The 20,044-nt window shown below is 41.9% G+C and overlaps 1 protein-coding gene across 4 annotated transcripts in view; it reads right to left on the reverse strand.

The window, feature by feature from the left end:
• Window positions 1–267: 267 nt before the first annotated feature.
• The window catches only part of ANKRD35 (ankyrin repeat domain 35), a 73,113-nt gene continuing 53,336 nt past the window's right edge, over window positions 268–20,044 (reverse strand). For all 4 annotated transcript variants that reach the window (XM_077260118.1, XM_077260127.1, XM_077260136.1 and 1 more), the window contains exons 2-13: window positions 10,180–10,310; window positions 9,503–9,591; window positions 9,330–9,394; window positions 9,154–9,211; window positions 8,815–8,888; window positions 8,440–8,546; window positions 8,180–8,364; window positions 7,301–7,338; window positions 4,610–6,850; window positions 3,853–3,942; window positions 1,597–1,662; window positions 268–665 (exon numbers count right to left, since the gene is read on the reverse strand). In XM_077260118.1, the coding sequence (XP_077116233.1) occupies window positions 594–665; window positions 1,597–1,662; window positions 3,853–3,942; window positions 4,610–6,850; window positions 7,301–7,338; window positions 8,180–8,364; window positions 8,440–8,546; window positions 8,815–8,888; window positions 9,154–9,211; window positions 9,330–9,394; window positions 9,503–9,591; window positions 10,180–10,310 (3,216 nt within the window). In that variant the 3' untranslated portion in view covers window positions 268–593. The remainder of the gene's footprint in view (window positions 666–1,596; window positions 1,663–3,852; window positions 3,943–4,609; window positions 6,851–7,300; window positions 7,339–8,179; window positions 8,365–8,439; window positions 8,547–8,814; window positions 8,889–9,153; window positions 9,212–9,329; window positions 9,395–9,502; window positions 9,592–10,179; window positions 10,311–20,044) is intronic.

Consider the following 20,044-nt stretch of genomic DNA (forward strand, 5'->3'; position numbering starts at 1 on the left):
GATTACCCAACCTTGAGCCATTTTAAGCCCAAAAATATAATTTGGGATATGTGTCATTCAGGAAAATGTCTCCCGGCTCCAGATTTTCTAGGACAATTGCATGAGATGCAATGGAGGACTGACCCGCTCATACTGCAGTATAGGATAGTCTGATCATGTCGGCTCCACCCTAAAAACAATTGCGATTATAGTTCTGATCAATCACGTGAGATGACGCGGCGTGACTTGTCATCACCCCGCACTCTGTATGAGAAACAAGTCACAAAATGTAAAATAAAATTTAATGAACCGAGTTATAACTGTATTAAATATATAAACAAAGGAAACAGAGACGGAACTGGATCATCAAAATAGAACTCTTCTGTCCAGATGTAAAAGTAGGAATCTCTTGGCACCTCGTATATTCACATCCTATGTAATAAAGACACTTATAAAGGCACATAGGAGATGATCTGCACGCCTCTCTCCACAACATGGCGGCTTCTCATTGCAGGTACAAAAATATATATTAATTTTTCCAAGCACCTGTGTGTGAGGGCATTTAGAAATGTGATAAAGTTGGCACTGATTTTCAGCTGTTTTTAACTCTTTAGTTAGTAAACCATTTCGTTCTGCATTTTCAGAATCCAATGTAAGGTGAAGTGGACGTCTTCATCCATGTGGCCCTGGGGTGAGGAGGGAAGAGAAAGATTCCTAGTTACATTGGACAATTACAGTAGGTTCCTAGGCAGAGGGTAACTAGGGCGCATGCTATGCCTGATTATCTAGTATTCTAGTAATGCCCCTTTACATTTATAGACAGGCACACATCAAAATAGGGCGGCAAACAACCAACAATTCAGTAAAATGCTTGTTTGTCGTGTGCGATTATTTTTAAGCCTGCTTAAAAATTATCCCTCTCAACAGCACACTGCCCTATGTAAACAGGATCTGTGCTGCCGAAAATATGTTATTCTGTGGCCACAGAACAATTATTCTGTGTGTACAGATCGTTCATGCGCCTCTCTATCCAAGCTAGTAAAGGAACGTCGATCAGCATGCATGCCTCCAATCTCCAGGCAATCAACGGACTAGATCGTCCCATGTAACAGGACATTAGAAGTCGTTGCACCATACAAAAAAGCGTTTTGCTTGTTTGTCGGCTGATTGACGATCTGTTTAGATGGGAATATAGCCAGAATGATCGCTTCTAGATTATTGGCTGCTCCAAATAGGCCATTACTCAACACATTATCCATACAAATGTGATAAATCCTGGTAATGCAGATGTAGTGAAGCAAATTCCGTCAATGCGATGCATTGCACCAACACCAAGATACAAGGTGCCATCTATAATTTGAGGCCAGAGAAAACAAGTGCCAGGATCTAACTCAAAAAAGGGACTAATGCGGGTAAATGATTAACATTAGGGACAGTGCTTACAAGCCTTGGACTTGAGTCCCTGTAAGGCCATATGGACATTTTACAGGATATGTGTGCAAACACAAAGCAGGACTACAGTGAATATTGTTGTAAGACTCCTTGGATAAGGAGAAGACTATCCTCTGAATAACCAGCTTCAGATTCTTTTTCCCGTTCCCCCATGGTGCTCTGTACCTGAGCTGCGTTGAGGAGGTGCGATCTGTAAATGGAGATTATTTCCTGGTGACGTTTATTGGTATCCTGTTTGATAAAGAATATAACCGGAAAAGAAGCGTCAAAGTCACAGCTGTAAATGGATAAACGCATATCTAGGCATTGTCTATGTGCTGTTGTTCTATGTTGTCAGACATTTAGGAAGATTGCTGCTACATGGGCTGGAAGTTGCTAGTGTAAGACAACATCAATTAACTGGACATAGCAAAATAAAAATGTTGTACCCATTCCTATTTCTCGTATGTTGGAAACGTATTGAAACGTATTAATATAATTGATGATGATATAATATTTACAACTTTGATATTTCACTGCAGGAGAAGCCGATATACAGTGCCTTGCGAAAGTATTCGGCCCCCTGGAACTTTTCAACCTTTTCCCACATATCATGCTTCAAACATAAAGATACCAAATGTAAATTTTTGGTGAAGAATCAACAACAAGTGGAACACAATTTTGAAGTTGAACGAAATTTATTGGTTATTTTACATTTTTGTAGAAATTCAAAAACTGAAAAGTGGGGCGTGCAATATTATTCGGCCCCTTTACTTTCAGTGCAGCAAAATCACTCCAGAAGTTCATTGTGGATCTCTGAATGATGCAATGTTGTCCTAAATGCCTAATGATGATAAATATAATCCACCTGTGTGTAATCAAAGTCTCCGTATAAATGCACCTGCTCTGTGATAGTCTCAGGGTTCTGTTTGAAGCACAGAGAGCATCATGAAGACCAAGGAACACAACAGGCAGGTCAGTGATGCTGTTGTGGAGAAGTTTAAAGCCGGATTTGGATACAAAATGATTTCCAAAACTTTACACATCCCAAGGAGCACTGTGCAAGCGATCATATTGAAATGGAAGGAGTATCATACCACTGCAAGTCTACCAAGACCCGGCCGTCCCTCTAAACTTTCATCTCAAACAAGGAGAAGACTGATCAGAGATGCAGCCAAGAGGCCCATGATCACTCTGGATGAACTGCAGAGATCTACAGCTGAGGTGGGATAGTCTGTCCATAGGACAACAATCAGTCGTACACTGCACAAATCTGGCCTTTATGGAAGAGTGGCAAGAAGAAAGCCGTTTCTCAAAGATATCCATAAAAAGTGTAGTTTAAAGTTTGCAACAAGCCACCTGGGAGACACACCAAACATGTGGAAGAAGGTGTTCTGGTCAGATGAAACCAAAATTGAACTTTTTGGCAACAATGCCAAACGATATGTTTGGCGTAAAGGCAACACAGCTCATCACCCTGAACACGCCATCCCCACTGTCAAACATGGTGGTGGCAGCATCATGGTTTGGGCCGGCTTTTCTTCAGCAGGGACAGGGAAGATGCTTAAAATTGATGGGAAGATGGATGGAGCCAAATACAGGACCATTCTTGAAGAAAACCTGTTTGAGTCTGCAAAAGACCTGAGACTGGGACGGAGATTTGTCTTCCAACAAGACAATGATCCCAAACATAAAGCAAAATCTACAATGGAATGGTTCACAAATAAACATATTCAGGTGTTAGAATGGCCAAGTCAAAGTCCAGACCTCAATCTAATCGAGAATCTGTGGAAAGAGCTGAAAACTGCTGTTCACAAACGATCTCCATCAGACCTCACTGAGCTCGAGCTGTTTGCCAAGTAAGAATGGGCAAGAATTTCAGTCTCTCGATGTACAAAACTGATAGAGACATACCCCAAGCGACTTGCAGCTGTAATCGCAGCAAAAGGTGGCGCAACAAAGTAGTAAGTTAAAGGGGCTGAATAATATTGCACGCCCCACTTTTCAGTTTTTGAATTTCCACAAAAATGTAAAATAACCAATAAATTTGGTTCAACTTCCCAATTGTGTTCCACTTGTTGTTGATTCTTCACCAAAAATTTACATTTGGTATCTTTATATTTGAAGCATGATATGTGGGAAAAGGTTGAAAAGTTCTAGGGGGCCCGAATACTTTCGCAAGGCACTGTAGAAGCCATCCACTGACTGTAATAAAAGGCTGCCCCCTGGTGGAGGAATGTTAATAGGAAAAAAAGTCATATTCTGTAGATGTAAATTCAAATACTGTGATAATAAATCCTTTTCTGAACATTTGTTTGAAAACATCAAGGTAGAGATAATTTGCTATAAGCAAAAATGTCATTCCAACCATACCAGTCGTGAAGTGCTTCAGGGCTCTCCCAAGCTGACAACGCGTCTGTAGTCAGCGACTTAATCACATACCTCAAGTTTGTTGGTCAATTCTTCACATCGCTTATGTTGCAGGACGATTTCTTTAGTCAAGGACTCCACCTCCTTCATGGATGCCACAATCTTAAAAAGAAAGAAAGAATAATAACGTTTAGACAAGTGTGCTGCACCAGTAAATTATATACAATTGCAAAATAAAGGTAGTTTGTCTGCAACTTTTTCACATCAAGGTTCACAACCATTTATTCTTGGTGTCATGTGAACAAAGGTGTTTCACGATAGTCTTTATATGTTATAAAGTGTGACTCCACTCTGAGGTGGCTGGGTTTAGGAGTAGTGATGAGAACAAGTGCTCGTTACTCGAGTTTGCCTAGGCTGCTCGGGTATGCACCGAGTATAGCGAGTGCTCGAGTGAGATGTTTGAGTCCCCGCACCTGCATGTTTCGTGGCTGTTAGCCACAAACATGTGAGGATTGCCTGACATACACGGACAATCCCCACAAAACATGCGGGCGTGGGGACTCAAACGTGTCACTTGAGCACCTGCAATATTGTGTGAATACCCGCGCCCCCTAGGCAAACTCAAGTAAGGAGCACTTACGCTCATTACGATTTACGAGGTTAATGAGAAAGGGAAGTCTCACATCCCATTATTTGCAGTGGTAGGCTTTTGGTGACACATCTGCTTCTGTCCATCAATTTGCCAACATAACTAAAAAGCACTCAAAAACCTCACTCTATTTACATAGCCCCCAGTTCTTCCCGGTGATGGAAAGAACGTTTCGCTCACCTTCGCCTGTTTATCCTTGGTATCTTTGCAGATTTGTTCATACTTTTCATTAAGGTGACCATTTTCTTCCTCATACTTCTGGGATTTGATCCTCAGTTCATTGACTTCTTTGTTAAGCTCGTGAATTTTCCCCTCTAGAAGAACTCCCTTCTCTTTCTCAGATGAAAGTACTCCTTGGCAGCCCTCAGCTTCTATTGAAGCCTGGATACATTTCTCAGAAAGACCCTGAACTTCCGCTTGTAAAGCTTGTATCTGGATCTCCAGACCAGTCCTGATGTGCTCAACCTCCTGGACCATGCTGGTTTCCTTACGTCGTAAATTCTGTCCTTCTTCAGACTCTTGTTCCAGTTGTTGTTTCAGGACGATGACTTCTTCGCATTTCCCCTCCAGAGCAACTTTACAAGCCTCATTCTCATCCTTCAGAGCTGTAACTATCCTTTCCAGGTCCACCAAGCTGTTCTCAAATTCTTCTTTTGGAATGGAGTTGGAAGTCTGAGCTGCCAATTGTTCTTTAAGTTCGACCACGCTGCCCGTTGTTTGGAACAACTTTTGTTTTACATCCTCCGTTTCCATGATCTTAGCATGCAACTGGTTTTTTATCTCATTGAGAATGTTTTTGTGTTCAGTCATTGATATAGTTTGCACCCGATCATCCAGAAGCTTAAGGTTTTCCTTCTGCAAAGCAGCCGCCTCCTGCATAGAATCGTTGTATTTCCTTACGAGGGTTCCAACATTCCAATATAACTCCTCCAAGATGTCAGAACTGAACATCTCTACAGGTCTGCTGTTTTCATCCCGAATGATCTCTGGAGGAAAACTGTCCCGTAACACAATCATTTCATTCTGCTGAGCTTCCAATCTGGTGTTCAACTTCTTCAACTTGTCTTGTTCCGTCAGCAGCTCTTCTGACAGGACCAAGATCTGGTGTTTGTAGTCTTTGCATCGTTTTTCTGTTTCCTGTCTCATGGTATATTCCGACTGCATGCTTTCTTGTAGAGCGAGGAGCCCTTCTTCTAGATTCTGCTTTTCTTGAACGACGTGGTTCATGTGGGTGAGGAGATTGCCATGGGTCACCTTGAGAGATGACAACTGTGCTTCTAATTCTGTAATCTTCTGCTTTAAAGAGTCTGTGCTCTTTGCCAGGTCGTTGGCCTGTGCTGACCCACTCTCCAGCTGGTTTATGCTGTTTTTACTCTGGTGCAGGTCATTTGCGTGTAGGCAAGCTATGTTATTTTCTACTTGTCTGTAGTGTTCGTTGGTATTTCTCGATAGTTGCTGCTCACTGCTTTGCTGCCCAGTGGCACCATTAATAAGTACATGGTCTAAACTCTCAGTCCTGACAGCGACTACGTCCTTCTGCAGTCTCTCTACTGCCATCATGTAGTTCTCTAACCCTGTGACCAATGACTTCCAATCATCAACATTTTTTTTCAGGACATCTTTTGGCACATAACCAGAGCATCCTTGGGATGTTCCATTGCTTTGTTTTATATCTACATAAATGCAATTACTTTTCAATTTTTTAATTAAATAACTGAGTACATTGTGGTCCGGTAAAGCTTGGTCATTTTCAAGTCTCTTTGGGTAGATATTTTCCACATTTTCTTCTTGCTCCTGTAGTTTCTGTAGAAGAACCAGGAGCTCTTCCTTTTCACGTGTGACTTCTGAGATCTGTTCCTGCAGATCTTCAACCACTGTGCTCTGTATTCGCTTCCTCTTCTCAAACTGTGACAGCACTTCTCTCATGTTCTCCAGGTGACCCTCCAACTCCGTCACTCTCCTCCGTGCTCCTTCTTCCTTTTCTCTGGCAGCAACTGCTTCACTCTGCAGACGTCGCATCTCTTCTTGGTGCAGTTTTTCCATTAATCCAGTCTTGGTAGACTTGGCATGTAGGTTTTCGATCGTTTCTTCTTGACGATTACGTTCTTTCAGCTGCTGATCTTTGAAGGACTTAACCTGCTCAAGAAGTTGTGTCAGCAGAGCATACGTGTCAGATATATGGTAATCTTCTGTCTTGGGTTTAACTTTTTCACTGTCACCCTCTAGTAGAATATCTAGTGTGTCAGTCAGGTCTCTGATTCGGCTACATTCAACACTATGTTCCTCAGATATCCTTTCAAGTTCTTGAGTTTTCATCATCAGCTCTCCTTGAAGCCACACGCCACGTTTTTGTTCTTCCTCATATCTTTTCTTCCACATGTTGACCAGCTCCTGCTCTCTGCTAGGGGTCTGACCAACAGCCTAAAATACAAACACACAGTTAATTTGATTTCAGTATCTGTTTTCTGTCTGTGCTCAGACCTACCCACACTTATCATCCTATACCCTATTCCTCATAAACATCAGACTAGTTCATCTTGGATACATGACAGCTGCACACATAATTCCTACTTTTATTACTTCATGCAGACATACTTTCCGGCTTGTGAATGAACACTTTCATTTTTGCAAGCTACCAGAGTAAAAAGACTTCTTTATTACACAAGTATATTTATAGAGGCGCGGAAAAGCCGAGTTTGTGATTTGCAGGGGGTGGCAGACGAAAGATTAAATATTAGATGACGGGATTGTCACTACTGATGTGGGTGTGGTGAGTCAGTGTGTAATTATCTGTAACGCAAACTGAGGGGTGGTTACATCCAGATCAGTATCTTCTCTCTCCTATCCATACATCTTTAAGGCAATACATACCTTGGAGCCAGCAGGGCTGTCATGATTTCGATGCAGCTCTGCCAAGAAAATGGAACAAATATATTAGGATTAGTTTGTCTTCTTCTTTATATACCAGTGTGATACATAATATGAGATATTATAAATATAGAGCAGGGCAAAAATTAAGAGACCACTGAAAAATGTTCAGTTTGTCTGATTTTTCTCTCTATAGGTATATTTTTGAGTAAAATGTAAATTGTTCTTCTATTCTGTAAACTTCTGACAACATGTCTCCGAGTTTCCAAGCACTAAATTTTGTATTTATTTTCTGACAAAGAAAAATGGTCAAAAAAAAAAAAAGGCTTTCAGACCTCAAATAATGCAAAGAAGACAAGTTCATAATCATTTAGAAACAACAATACTAATGTTTTAACCCAGGAAGAGTTCAGAAATCAATATTTTGTGGAATAACCATGAATTTTAATCACAGCTTTCATGCCTCTTGGCATGCTTTCCACCAGTCTTTCACACTGCTTCTGGCACACAAATGTAAGCAGTTCTTTGTTTGATGGCTTGTGACTATCCATCATCCTCTTGATTACATTCCAGAGGTTTTCAATGGGGTTCAGGTCTGGAGATTGGGCTGCCCATGACAGCGTGTTGATGTGGTGGTCTCTTAATTTTTGCCAGAACTGTATATTAGTTATTTATTGTACCTTGTAAATGTGACTGATTTAATATTAACCCTACGTGAAAATTCCCTCATGTGAACACTCTTCCAGATAAGACTGTCTTGTTTTGTTTGTTTTTTTTCACAATATGAGACCATTCCCATCGATGTTCACACCCTTCCTGTCTTGAATAGTAAAGGGCATTGATTAGGATAGTGTATGGTGTTTTTGTTCTGTAAATAATCACCATTATTTTTCCTCCGGTCTAGTGCAGTTTGGACCAGTTTTCTTAGTGCCTCGTCCCTGAACAGGCTGGCATAATGCAGGGCATCGCAGCCTTTGCTATCGTGCAGTGTCGGGTCGGCACCTCTGGTGATCAGAGTTTCAGCAGCCTGGATGTTGCCCTTCTCACAGGCCAGAAGCAGTGCTGTCCTGGAGATTGAAACAAAGAATGAGCGCCATCCCAGAAGTTGGAGGCTCTTCTAATCACTCAGTGGAGACACTCACTTCCTGTCCCGGTCACACAGGTCTACCCGAGCTCCTCGATCCAGCAGCAGAGAGCACACCGTCGGGTGGTTGCGTTGGGCGGCAATCATAAGAGGCGTCCTTCCATCCTAATGACAAGAAAAAACAAAGTGGTTTAAAAAATCTCCAGTTCTGTATTATTTCTGACACAAAAAATTCCCCCCGCGTTCCAGGCATTGACCCTTCCTCTACATACTATATGGATAAACCACACAACCCCACAACACATCAGCCCTGTGAGCGTGGGACCAGCTACAGACACCGATAAGGAGCCGCCTGGAATTTCCTGTTGGTTTGACACCAGAGAGACAGGCTGCACAAGGACGAAACATAAGACAGGCCGAGAAATGGACTCACATCATCTGCAGCATCCAGAACTGTGTCTTCGGCATCACAGAAGAGGAGCACGCTGGAAACGCACCCCGAGGTGGCTGCGAGACAAGACGGAGAGACACACAGCCGAATCAATATAGAAAGTAAGGGAAAAATGCTTGGATAGATAGATAGATAGATAGATAGATAGATAGATAGATAGATAGATAGATAGATAGATAGATAGATAGATAGATAGATAGATAGATAGATAGATAGATAGATAGATAGATAGATAGATAGATAGATAGATAGATAGATAGATAGATAGATAGATAGATAGATAGATAGATAGATAGATAGATAGATAGCTTGTAGACTCACCAGCACAGTGTAATGGTGTTCGACTGTGGAAATCTATGGAGTCTTCATGGGCTCCGCGCTAAAGGAACAAATGTCAGTAGAGAGAGGAATCAGACACTTTTAGTTAAAAAGAAAATTAAAGAATAACTGTAAGATTTATTTGGGGCATCCACAAATGTGAAGCACCCGACACCTACCTGCAGCAGAAGCTTCACACACTCGGGGTGACAGTTACTGGCTGCCAGGTGGAGGGCGGTACAACCTGCCGGAGGAGATACAGACCGTTACACATCAGAGACGAGGTGGCGGTAATGACTGTGACACACAGGGAGATGAGGGGACAATAATCAGTGTAACACATGGAGTTTACCATCGTCGGTCTTGGCGTTGATCTCAACCTTATGGGATAAGATGACACTGACGCAGTCTAGGAGTCCCCTGGAGGCAGCAAGATGGAACCTGTAGACAAGAGGACGTCAGTGGCGGCAGATATTACTAATCCTCACATTGCACGGATTACAAGTATCGTGTGTCTTGTGTGGGACACTCACATCTAGGTGTGTCTGACAGAATATTCCTTCCTAGAGGAATGTAATGACTTGTGCAGAAGCTGGTTATATACTATACAGCCTATGTTATAAAACGGAACGGCAGCCAATCACATTCCAGCTCTCGACATTCTATTGAAGATCAGAAACTGAAAGGGACAATCTGATTCGCTGTTTTGCTCGCTTCTCAAGCTGGGATATGGCTAGTGTTCATATCTGTGTTATGCATTAATAAAAAAAGTTATTATTACCTCCTATTTATAAGAAAGTGTAAGCTTAAACATGACAAGAATCCCTCGAAATGTTCAAATAAGAGTGATATTTCTTTAGTTCGAAGCAAACTGCCGCTAACGCCCCTCTGTCATGTGCAACTGGATCACATGTTCAATCTCCGGAATAAAAGCAACAGCCAATCAGTTCATATCTAATCCCATCATGTGTGATACTGTCTGCTGAGCCGTGTATCTAATCTTATCATGTCTGATACAAAGGATCTTACGCTGACTGTCCGTTCGGCCCAGTCTTGGTGGCGCTGATCTGTTTCTTGGACAAGATGGAGGACACTTTCTTGGCATCTCCCTTTTCCACCGCTTCTAAAACCTTCTGGTCATGTCGGTTCCACTTATCCACCTGTCGAAGAGAACGGACTGGTCACAGAAGAACAGAAATCAGAAAAAGTACACAATGTGCTGATGGGAAGCCATGAGGAACACGACCCACCAGGCCTCCCTGCAGGTTATTACTGCTTAGTCCATATTCCCTGACAGCAAGCCGGATTATTCACACAGTTGTGGAAATTAAACACGAAATCCAGAATTTAACATACAGCAAAACCTTATATATACATGACGGAGGACTGAAGCCCAAAAGGGCAGCTTATCCTGAAGTGCCAGCAGAGGTACCGCTGAAAATAATGACACTGTGAATGATCATGGTTCAGACTGCAAATCCCCAGTGATTGCTGCATATTTAAAAGGAGCACCTATAGACCAGGAGCTCCCATATTATCACTTATTTTATATTTAATAAAGATCCTATTGTTCTCAGACAGGATACAGCAATTTCTTCAGATAATAACAAGTGAGCCTAGAATAGAAGGTACAGCAAAAAATATAATATTCCCATGTATTAATAGAAGTATAAATACCTATGTGATAACTGAACAGTGCTAATAGTCCTGTATACCGGGTGTAATTCTCAGTATTATTCTGTATACACACACTGCACAGTACCACTTCTCCTGTCCTGTGTACGGGTGTAATTCTCAGTATCTGTATTATTCTGTATATATACACTGCACAGTACCACTTCTCCTGTCCTGTATACTGGGTGTAATTCTCAGTATCTGTATTATTCTGTATATACACTGCACAGTACCACTCTCCTGTCCTGTATACTGGGTGTAATTCTCAGTATCTGTATTATTCTGTATATATACACTGCACAGTACCACTTCTCCTGTGCTGTATACTGGGTGTAATCCTCAGTACCTGTATTATTCTGTATATATACACTGCACAGTGCCACTTCTCCTGTCCTGTATACTGGGTGTAATTCTCAGTATCTGTATTATTCTGTATATATACACTGCACAGTACCACTTCTCCTGTCCTGTATACTGGGTGTAATTCTCAGTATCTGTATTATTCTGTATATATACACTGCACAGTACCACTTCTCCTGTCCTGTATACTGGGTGTAATTCTCAGTATCTGTATTATCCTGTATATATACACTGCACAGTACCACTTCTCCTGTCCTGTGTACGGGTGTAATTCTCAGTATCTGTATTATTCTGTATATATACACTGCACAGTACAACTTCTCCTGTCCTGTATACTGGGTGTAATTCTCAGTATATGTATTATCCTGTATATATACACTGCACAGTACCACTTCTCCTGCCCTGTATACTGGGTGTAATCCTCAGTATCTGTATTATTCTGTATATATACACTGCACAGTACCACTTCTCCTGTCCTGTGTACTGGGTGTAATCCTCAGTATCTGTATTATTCTGTATATACACTGCACAGTACCACTTCTCCTGTCCTGTATACTGGGTGTAATTCTCAGTATCTGTATTATTCTGTATATATACACTGCACAGTACCACTTCTCCTGTCCTGTATACTGGGTGTAATTCTCAGTATCTGTATTATTCTGTATATATACACTGCACAGTACCACTTCTCATGTCCTGTATACTGGGTGTAATTCTCAGTATCTGTATTATTCTGTATATACACTGCACAGTACCACTTCTCCTGTCCTGGTACTGGGTGTAATTCTCAGTATCTGTATTATTCTGTATATATATACTGCACAGTACCACTTCTCCTGTCCTGTATACTGGGTGTAATTCTCAGTACCTGTATTATTCTGTATACAGTTAGGTCCATATATATTTGGACAGAGACAACATTTTTCTAATTTTGGTTATAGACATTACCACAATGAATTTTAAATAAAACAATTCAGATGCAGTTGAAGTTCAGACTTTCAGCTTTCATTTGAGGGTATCCACAATAAAATTGGATGAAGGGTTTAGGAGTTTCAGCTCCTTAACATGTGCGACCCTGTTTTTAAAGGGACCAAAAGTAATTGGACAATTGACTCCAAGGCTATTTCATGAACAGGTGTGGGCAATCCCTTCGTTATGTCATTCTCAATTAAGCAGATAAAAGGCCTGGAGTTGATTTGAGGTGTGGTGCTTGCATTTGGAAGGTTTTGCTGTGAAGTAAACATGCGGTCAAAGGAGCTCTCCATGCAAGTGAAACAAGCCATCCTTAGGCCATGTTCACACAGTGCGTTTTTTACCGCGGAACCGCGGCGGTTTTGCCGCTGCGGTTCCGCAGCTGTTTTCCATGCAGGGTACAGTACACTGTACCCTATGGAAAACAGGACACACTGTGCACATGGTCCGGAAATTTTAAAAAAAAGCCGTGCTGAATAGCTCCCGGAAAAAAGAAGGAGCATGTCAATTCTTCTTCCTGAACCGCAGCGGTTCTGCACCCATAGACCTCCATTGTGAGGTCAAAATCGCAGTAAAACACGCAGATCAAAAATATATCTGCGTGTTTTACTGCGGTTTGATGTGCAGAACCGCTGCTGCAGGAAGTGCGGGGAAGCCGGCGGAAGTGCGGGGCCGGAAGTGCGTGGGCGGAGAGACATGGAGGCATAGCGTCGCATGGGGATCGTGTCGGCCGTTTGATTGATTTGGTATGTGTGTGTGTGTGTGTGTGTGTGTGTATGTATGTATGTGTGTCTGTGTGTGCGCGTGTCCCCATGCGACGCTAGTGCCACCATTGTGCTAAGTCGCCGTATGGGACTACTACTCCCATCCGGTATTAGGATGGGAGAGTTGTCCCTGTGTCCGGCGACTTAGCACAATAGTAAAGTTTACACCAAACACCTACACACAATACACATACATGACACACAGTACAGTACATACAACACATAACACAGAGTATATACTCACCAACAGCACACTGGTAGGCGAAGCCCTCGATCCTCCAGGAAAAAATCCAAAAATAATAAACCAAATCCATACTCCCTGTCCGCAGAATCCATAAAACGAGTGTCCCACGCCGATCCCCTGCTCTCCGGCGATACACTGCCAGGAGCGAAGCTCCTAGCAGTGTATCGCGTACTGTCCCGGAGTTCAATGGCTCCGGCGTCTCGGTTAACAGCAGTACAGCTGCGTTGAACTTTCCCACGCAGCACTGCCGTTAAGCGAGAGTGCCGGGGTCAATGACCGCCGGTAAACTCGCTCGCGCATGCGCAGTGACACACCGACAGGAACTATGGCTCCTGTCAGTGTGTTGCTGCAGCCGTGGAGAGCAGACATATCTCTGGATGTGTCTGTTCTCCATGAAAAATCTTCGTGGGATACGTGGATACTTAAATACGTGACACGTGTCACTTAAATACGTGATACGTGTCACTTAAATACGTGGCACGTGGCACTTAAATACGTGGCACGTGGCACTTAAATACGTGATACGTGGCACTGAAATACGTGGCACGTGGCACTTAAATACGTGATACGTGGCACTGAAATACGTGGCACGTGGCACTTAAATACGTGGCACGTGGCACTTAAATACGTGGCACTTAAATACGTGGCACTGAAATACGTGGCACGTGGCACTGATACGTGGCACGTGGCACTGAAATACGTGGCACTGAAATACGTGGCACGTGGCACTTAAATACGTGGCACGTGGCACTGAAATACGTGGCACGTGGCACTGAAATACGTGGCACGTGGCACTTAAATACGTGGCACGTGGCACTGAAATACGTGGCACGTGGCACTGAAATACGTGGCACTGAAATACGTGGCACTTAAATACGTGGCACGTGGCACTGAAATACGTGGCACTGAAATACGTGGCACGTGGCACTGAAATACGTGGCACGTGGCACTGAAATACGTGGCACGTGGCACTTAAATACGTGGCACGTGGCACTTAAATACGTGGCACGTGGCACTTAAATACGTGGCACTTAAATACGTGGCACGTGGCACTGAAATACGTGGCACGTGGCACTGAAATATGTGGCACTGAAATACGTGGCACTTAAATACGTGGCACGTGGCACTGAAATACGTGGCACGTGGCACTTAAATACGTGGCACTGAAATACGTGGCACGTGGCACTTAAATACGTGGCACGTGGCACTGAAATACGTGGCACTTAAATACGTGGCACTGAAACACGTGGCACTGAAATACGTGGCACTTAGGCTATGTTCACATTTGCGTTGTGCGCCGCAGCGTCGGCGCCGCAACACACAACGCAAAGTAAAACGCAGCAAAACGCATGCACAACGCTGCGTTTTGCGCCGCATGCGTCCTTTTTTTGATTGATTTTGGACGCAGCTAAAATGCAACTTGCTGCGTCCTCTGCGCCCGGATGCGTGCGCTGCAGTGACGCATGCGGCGCAAAACGCGGAGCGCTGTCATTCAAAACACGTCCACTCATTTTGGTGTTTAGTCCCAAAATGGAGGATGGAAGAAGAAAAGGGTTGGACAAGGAAATGACATCATTTTTTTTTTTTTTTCCCCCCACTGCAGTAAACTTTATTTCTGTCAAACACAGACAATCTGCAGACAAAACTGCATCAAAAAACGCACTAAAAAACGCACCCAAAAACGCACCAAAAACGCACCAAAAAACGCACCTGCGTTTTCTGCAGAGACCTGCAGTTTCAGTCAGGAAAAAAAAAGGATGGAAATCCTGAACGTGTGAACATAGCCTTAAGCTGCGAAAACAGAAAAAAACAAGCCGAGAAATTGCTACAATATTAGGAGTGGCAAAATCTACAGTTTGGTACATCCTGAGAAAGAAAGAAAGCACTGGTGATCTCATCAATGCGAAAAGACCTGGGCGTCCACGGAAGACAACAGTGGTGGATGATCGCAGAATAATCTCCATGGTGAAGAGAAACCCCTTCACAACAGCCAACCAAGTGACCAACACTCTCCAGGAGGTAGGCACATCAATATCCAAATCTACCATAAAGAGAAGACTGCATGAAAGGAAATACAGAGGGTTCACTGCACGGTGCAAGCCACTCATAAGCATCATGAATAAAAAGGCTAGACTGGACTTTGCTAAAAAAAACATCTAAAAAAGCCAGCACAGTTCTGGAAGAACATTCTTTGGACAGATGAAACCAAGATCAACCTCTACCAGAATGATGGAAACAGAAATGTATGGCGAAGGCGTGGTACAGCTCATGATCCAAAGCATACCACATCATCTGTAAAACACGGCGGAGGCAGTGTGATGGCTTGGGCATGCATGGCTGCCAGTGGCACTGGGTCACTAGTGTTTATTGATGATGTCACACAGGACTGAAGCAGCCGAATGAATTCTGAGGTATTCAGAGCCATACTGTGTGCTCAGATCCATCCAAATGCAGCAAAACTGATTGGTCGTCGTTTCATACTACAGATGGACAATGACCCAAAACATGAAGCCAAAGCAACCCAGGAGTTAATTAAATCAAAGAAGTGGAATATTCTTGAATGGCCAAGTCAGTCACCTGATCTCAACCCAATTGAGCATGCATTTCACTTGTTAAAGACTAAACTTCAGACAGAAAGGCCCACAAACAAACAGCAACTGAAAACCACCGCAGTGAAGGCCTGGCAGAGCATCAAAAAGGAGGAAACACAGCGTCTGGTGATGTCCATGAGTTCAAGACTTCAGGCAGTCATTGCCAGCCAAGGGTTTTCAACCAAGTACTAAAAATGAACATTTTATTTAAAATTATTGAATCTGTCCAATTACTTTTGGTCCTTTTAAAAACAGGGTGGCACATGTTAAGGAGCTGAAACTCCTAAACCCTTCATCCAATTTTAATGTGGATACCCTCAAATGAAAGCTGAAAGTCTGAACTTCAACTGCATCTGAATTGTTTTGTTTAAAATTAATTGTGGTATTGTCTATAACCAAAACTAGAAAAATGTTGTCTCTGTCCAAATATATATGGACCTAACTGTATATACACAGCACAGTACCACTTCTCCTGTCCTGTGTACTGGGTGTAATTCTCAGTATCTGTATTATTCTGTATATATACACTGCACAGTACCACTTCTCCTGTCCTGTATACTGGGTGTAATTCTCAGTATCTGTATTATTCTGTATGTATACACTGCACAGTACCACTTCTCCTGTCCTGTATACTGGGTGTAATTCTCAGTATCTGTATTATTCTATATATACACTGCACAGTACCACTTCTCCTGTCCTGTATACTGGGTGTAATTCTCAGTATCTGTATTATTCTGTATATATACACTGCACAGTACCACTTCTCCTGTCCTGTATACTGGGTGTAATTCTCAGTATCTGTATTATTCTGTATATATACACTGCACAGTACCACTTCTCCTGCCCTGTATACTGGGTGTAACTCTCAGTATCTGTATTATTCTGTATATATACACTGCACAGTACCTCTTCTCCTGTCCTGTATACTGGGTGTAATTCTCAGTATATGTATTATTCTGTATATATACACTGCACAGTAGCACTTCTCCTGTCCTGTATACTGGGTGTAATTCTTAGTATCTGTATTATTCTGTATATACACACTGAACAGTACCACTTCTCCTGTCCTGTATTGGGTGTAATTCTCAGTATCTGTATTATTCTGTATATATACACTGCACAGTACCACTTCTCCTGTCCTGTATACTGGGTGTAATTCTCAGTATCTGTATTATTCTGTATATATACACTGCACAGTACCACTTCTCCTGCCCTGTATACTGGGTGTAACTCTCAGTATCTGTATTATTCTGTATATATACACTGCACAGTACCTCTTCTCCTGTCCTGTATACTGGGTGTAATTCTCAGTATATGTATTATTCTGTATATATACACTGCACAGTAGCACTTCTCCTGTCCTGTATACTGGGTGTAATTCTTAGTATCTGTATTATTCTGTATATACACACTGAACAGTACCACTTCTCCTGTCCTGTATTGGGTGTAATTCTCAGTATCTGTATTATTCTGTATATATACACTGCACAGTACCACTTCTCCTGTCCTGTATACTGGGTGTAATTCTCAGTATCTGTATTATTCTGTATATATACACTGCACAGTACCTCTTCTCCTGTCCTGTATACTGGGTGTAATCCTCAGTATCCGTATTATTCTGTATATATACACTGCACAGTACCTCTTCTCCTGTCCTGTATACTGGGTGTAATCCTCAGTATCTGTATTATTCTGTATATATACACTGCACAGTACCACTTCTCCTGTCCTGTATACTGGGTGTAATTCTCAGTACCTGTATTATTCTGTATATATACACTGCACAGTACCACTTCTCCTGTCCTGTATACTGGGTGTAATTTTCAGTACCTGTATTATTCTGTATATATACACTGCACAGTACCTCTTCTCCTGTCCTGTATACTGGGTGTAATCCTCAGTACCTGTATTATTCTGTATATATACACTGCACAGTACCACTTCTCCTGTCCTGTATACTGGATGTAATTCTCAGTATCTGTATTATTCTGTATATATACACTGCACAGTACCACTTCTCATGTCCTGTATACTGGGTGTAATTCTCAGTATCTGTATTATTCTGTATATACACTGCACAGTACCACTTCTCCTGTCCTGGTACTGGGTGTAATTCTCAGTACCTGTATTATTCTGTATATATACACTGCACAGTACCACTTCTCCTGTCCTGTATACTGGGTGTAATTCTCAGTACCTGTATTATTCTGTATATATACACAGCACAGTACCACTTCTCCTGTCCTGTGTACTGGGTGTAATTCTCAGTATCTGTATTATTCTGTATGTATACACTGCACAGTACCACTTCTCCTGTCCTGTATACTGGGTGTAATTCTCAGTATCTGTATTATTCTATATATACACTGCACAGTACCACTTCTCCTGTCCTGTATACTGGGTGTAATTCTCAGTATCTGTATTATTCTGTATATATACACTGCACAGTACCACTTCTCCTGTCCTGTATACTGGGTGTAATTCTCAGTATCTGTATTATTCTGTATATATACACTGCACAGTACCACTTCTCCTGCCCTGTATACTGGGTGTAACTCTCAGTATCTGTATTATTCTGTATATATACACTGCACAGTACCTCTTCTCCTGTCCTGTATACTGGGTGTAATTCTCAGTATATGTATTATTCTGTATATATACACTGCACAGTACCACTTCCTCTGTCCTGTATACTGGGTGTAATCCTCAGTATCTGTATTATTCTGTATATATACACTGCACAGTACCACTTCTCCTGTCCTGTATACTGGGTGTAATCCTCAGTATCTGTATTATTCTGTATATACACTGCACAGTACCACTTCTCCTGTCCTGTATACTGGGTGTAATTCTCAGTTACTGTATTATTCTGTATATATACACTGCACTGTACCACTTGTCCTGTATACTGGGTGTAATTCTCAGTATCTGTATTATTCTGTATATACACTGCACAGTACCACTTCTCCTGTCCTGTATACTGGGTGTAATTCTCAGTATCTGTATTATTCTGTATATATACACTGCACAGTACCTCTTCTCCTGTCCTGTATACTGGGTGTAATCCTCAGTATCCGTATTATTCTGTATATATACACTGCTCAGTACCACTTCTCCTGTCCTGTATACTGGGTGTAATTCTCAGTATCTGTATTATTCTGTATATACACACTGCACAGTACCTCTTCTCCTGTCCTGTATACTGGGTGTAATCCTCAGTATCTGTATTATTCTGTATATATACACTGCACAGTACCACTTCTCCTGTCCTGTATACTGGGTGTAATTCTCAGTACCTGTATTATTCTGTATATATACACTGCACAGTACCACTTCTCCTGTCCTGTATACTGGGTGTAATTCTCAGTATCTGTATTATTCTGTATATATACACTGCACAGTACCACTTCTCCTGTCCTGTATACTGGGTGTAATTTTCAGTACCTGTATTATTCTGTATATATACACTGCACAGTACCTCTTCTCCTGTCCTGTATACTGGGTGTAATCCTCAGTACCTGTATTATTCTGTATATATACACTGCACAGTACCACTTCTCCTGTCCTGTATACTGGATGTAATTCTCAGTATCTGTATTATTCTGTATATATACACTGCACAGTACCACTTCTCTTGTCCTGTATACTGGGTGTAATTCTCAGTATCTGTATTATTCTGTATATATACACTGCACAGTACCACTTCTCCTGTCCTGTATACTGGGTGTAATTCTCAGTGTCTGTATTATTCTGTATATATACACTGCACAGTACCACTTCTCCTGTCCTGTATATTGGGTGTAATTCTCAGTATCTGTATTATTCTGTATATATACACTGCACAGTACCACTTCTCCTGTCCTGTATACTGAGTGTAATTCTCAGTATCTGTATTGTTCTGTATATATACACTGCACAGTACCACTTCTCCTGTCCCGTATATTGGGTTTAATTCTCAGTATCTGTATTATTCTGTATATATACACTGCACAGTACCACTTCTCCTGTCCTGTATACTGAGTGTAATTCTCAGTATCTGTATTATTCTGTATATATACACTGCACAGTACCACTTCTCCTGTCCTGTATACTGGGTGTAATTCTCAGTATCTGTATTATTCTGTATATATACACTGCACAGTACCACTTCTCCTGTCCTGTATACTGGGTGTAATTCTCAGTATATGTATTATTCTGTATATATACACTGCACAGTACCACTTCTCCTGTCCTGTATACTGAGTGTAATTCTCAGTATCTGTATTATTCTGTATATACACTGCACAGTA

Source organism: Ranitomeya variabilis, chromosome 1 (genome assembly GCF_051348905.1).
Source record: "Ranitomeya variabilis isolate aRanVar5 chromosome 1, aRanVar5.hap1, whole genome shotgun sequence".
Taxonomy (NCBI): domain Eukaryota; kingdom Metazoa; phylum Chordata; class Amphibia; order Anura; family Dendrobatidae; genus Ranitomeya; species Ranitomeya variabilis.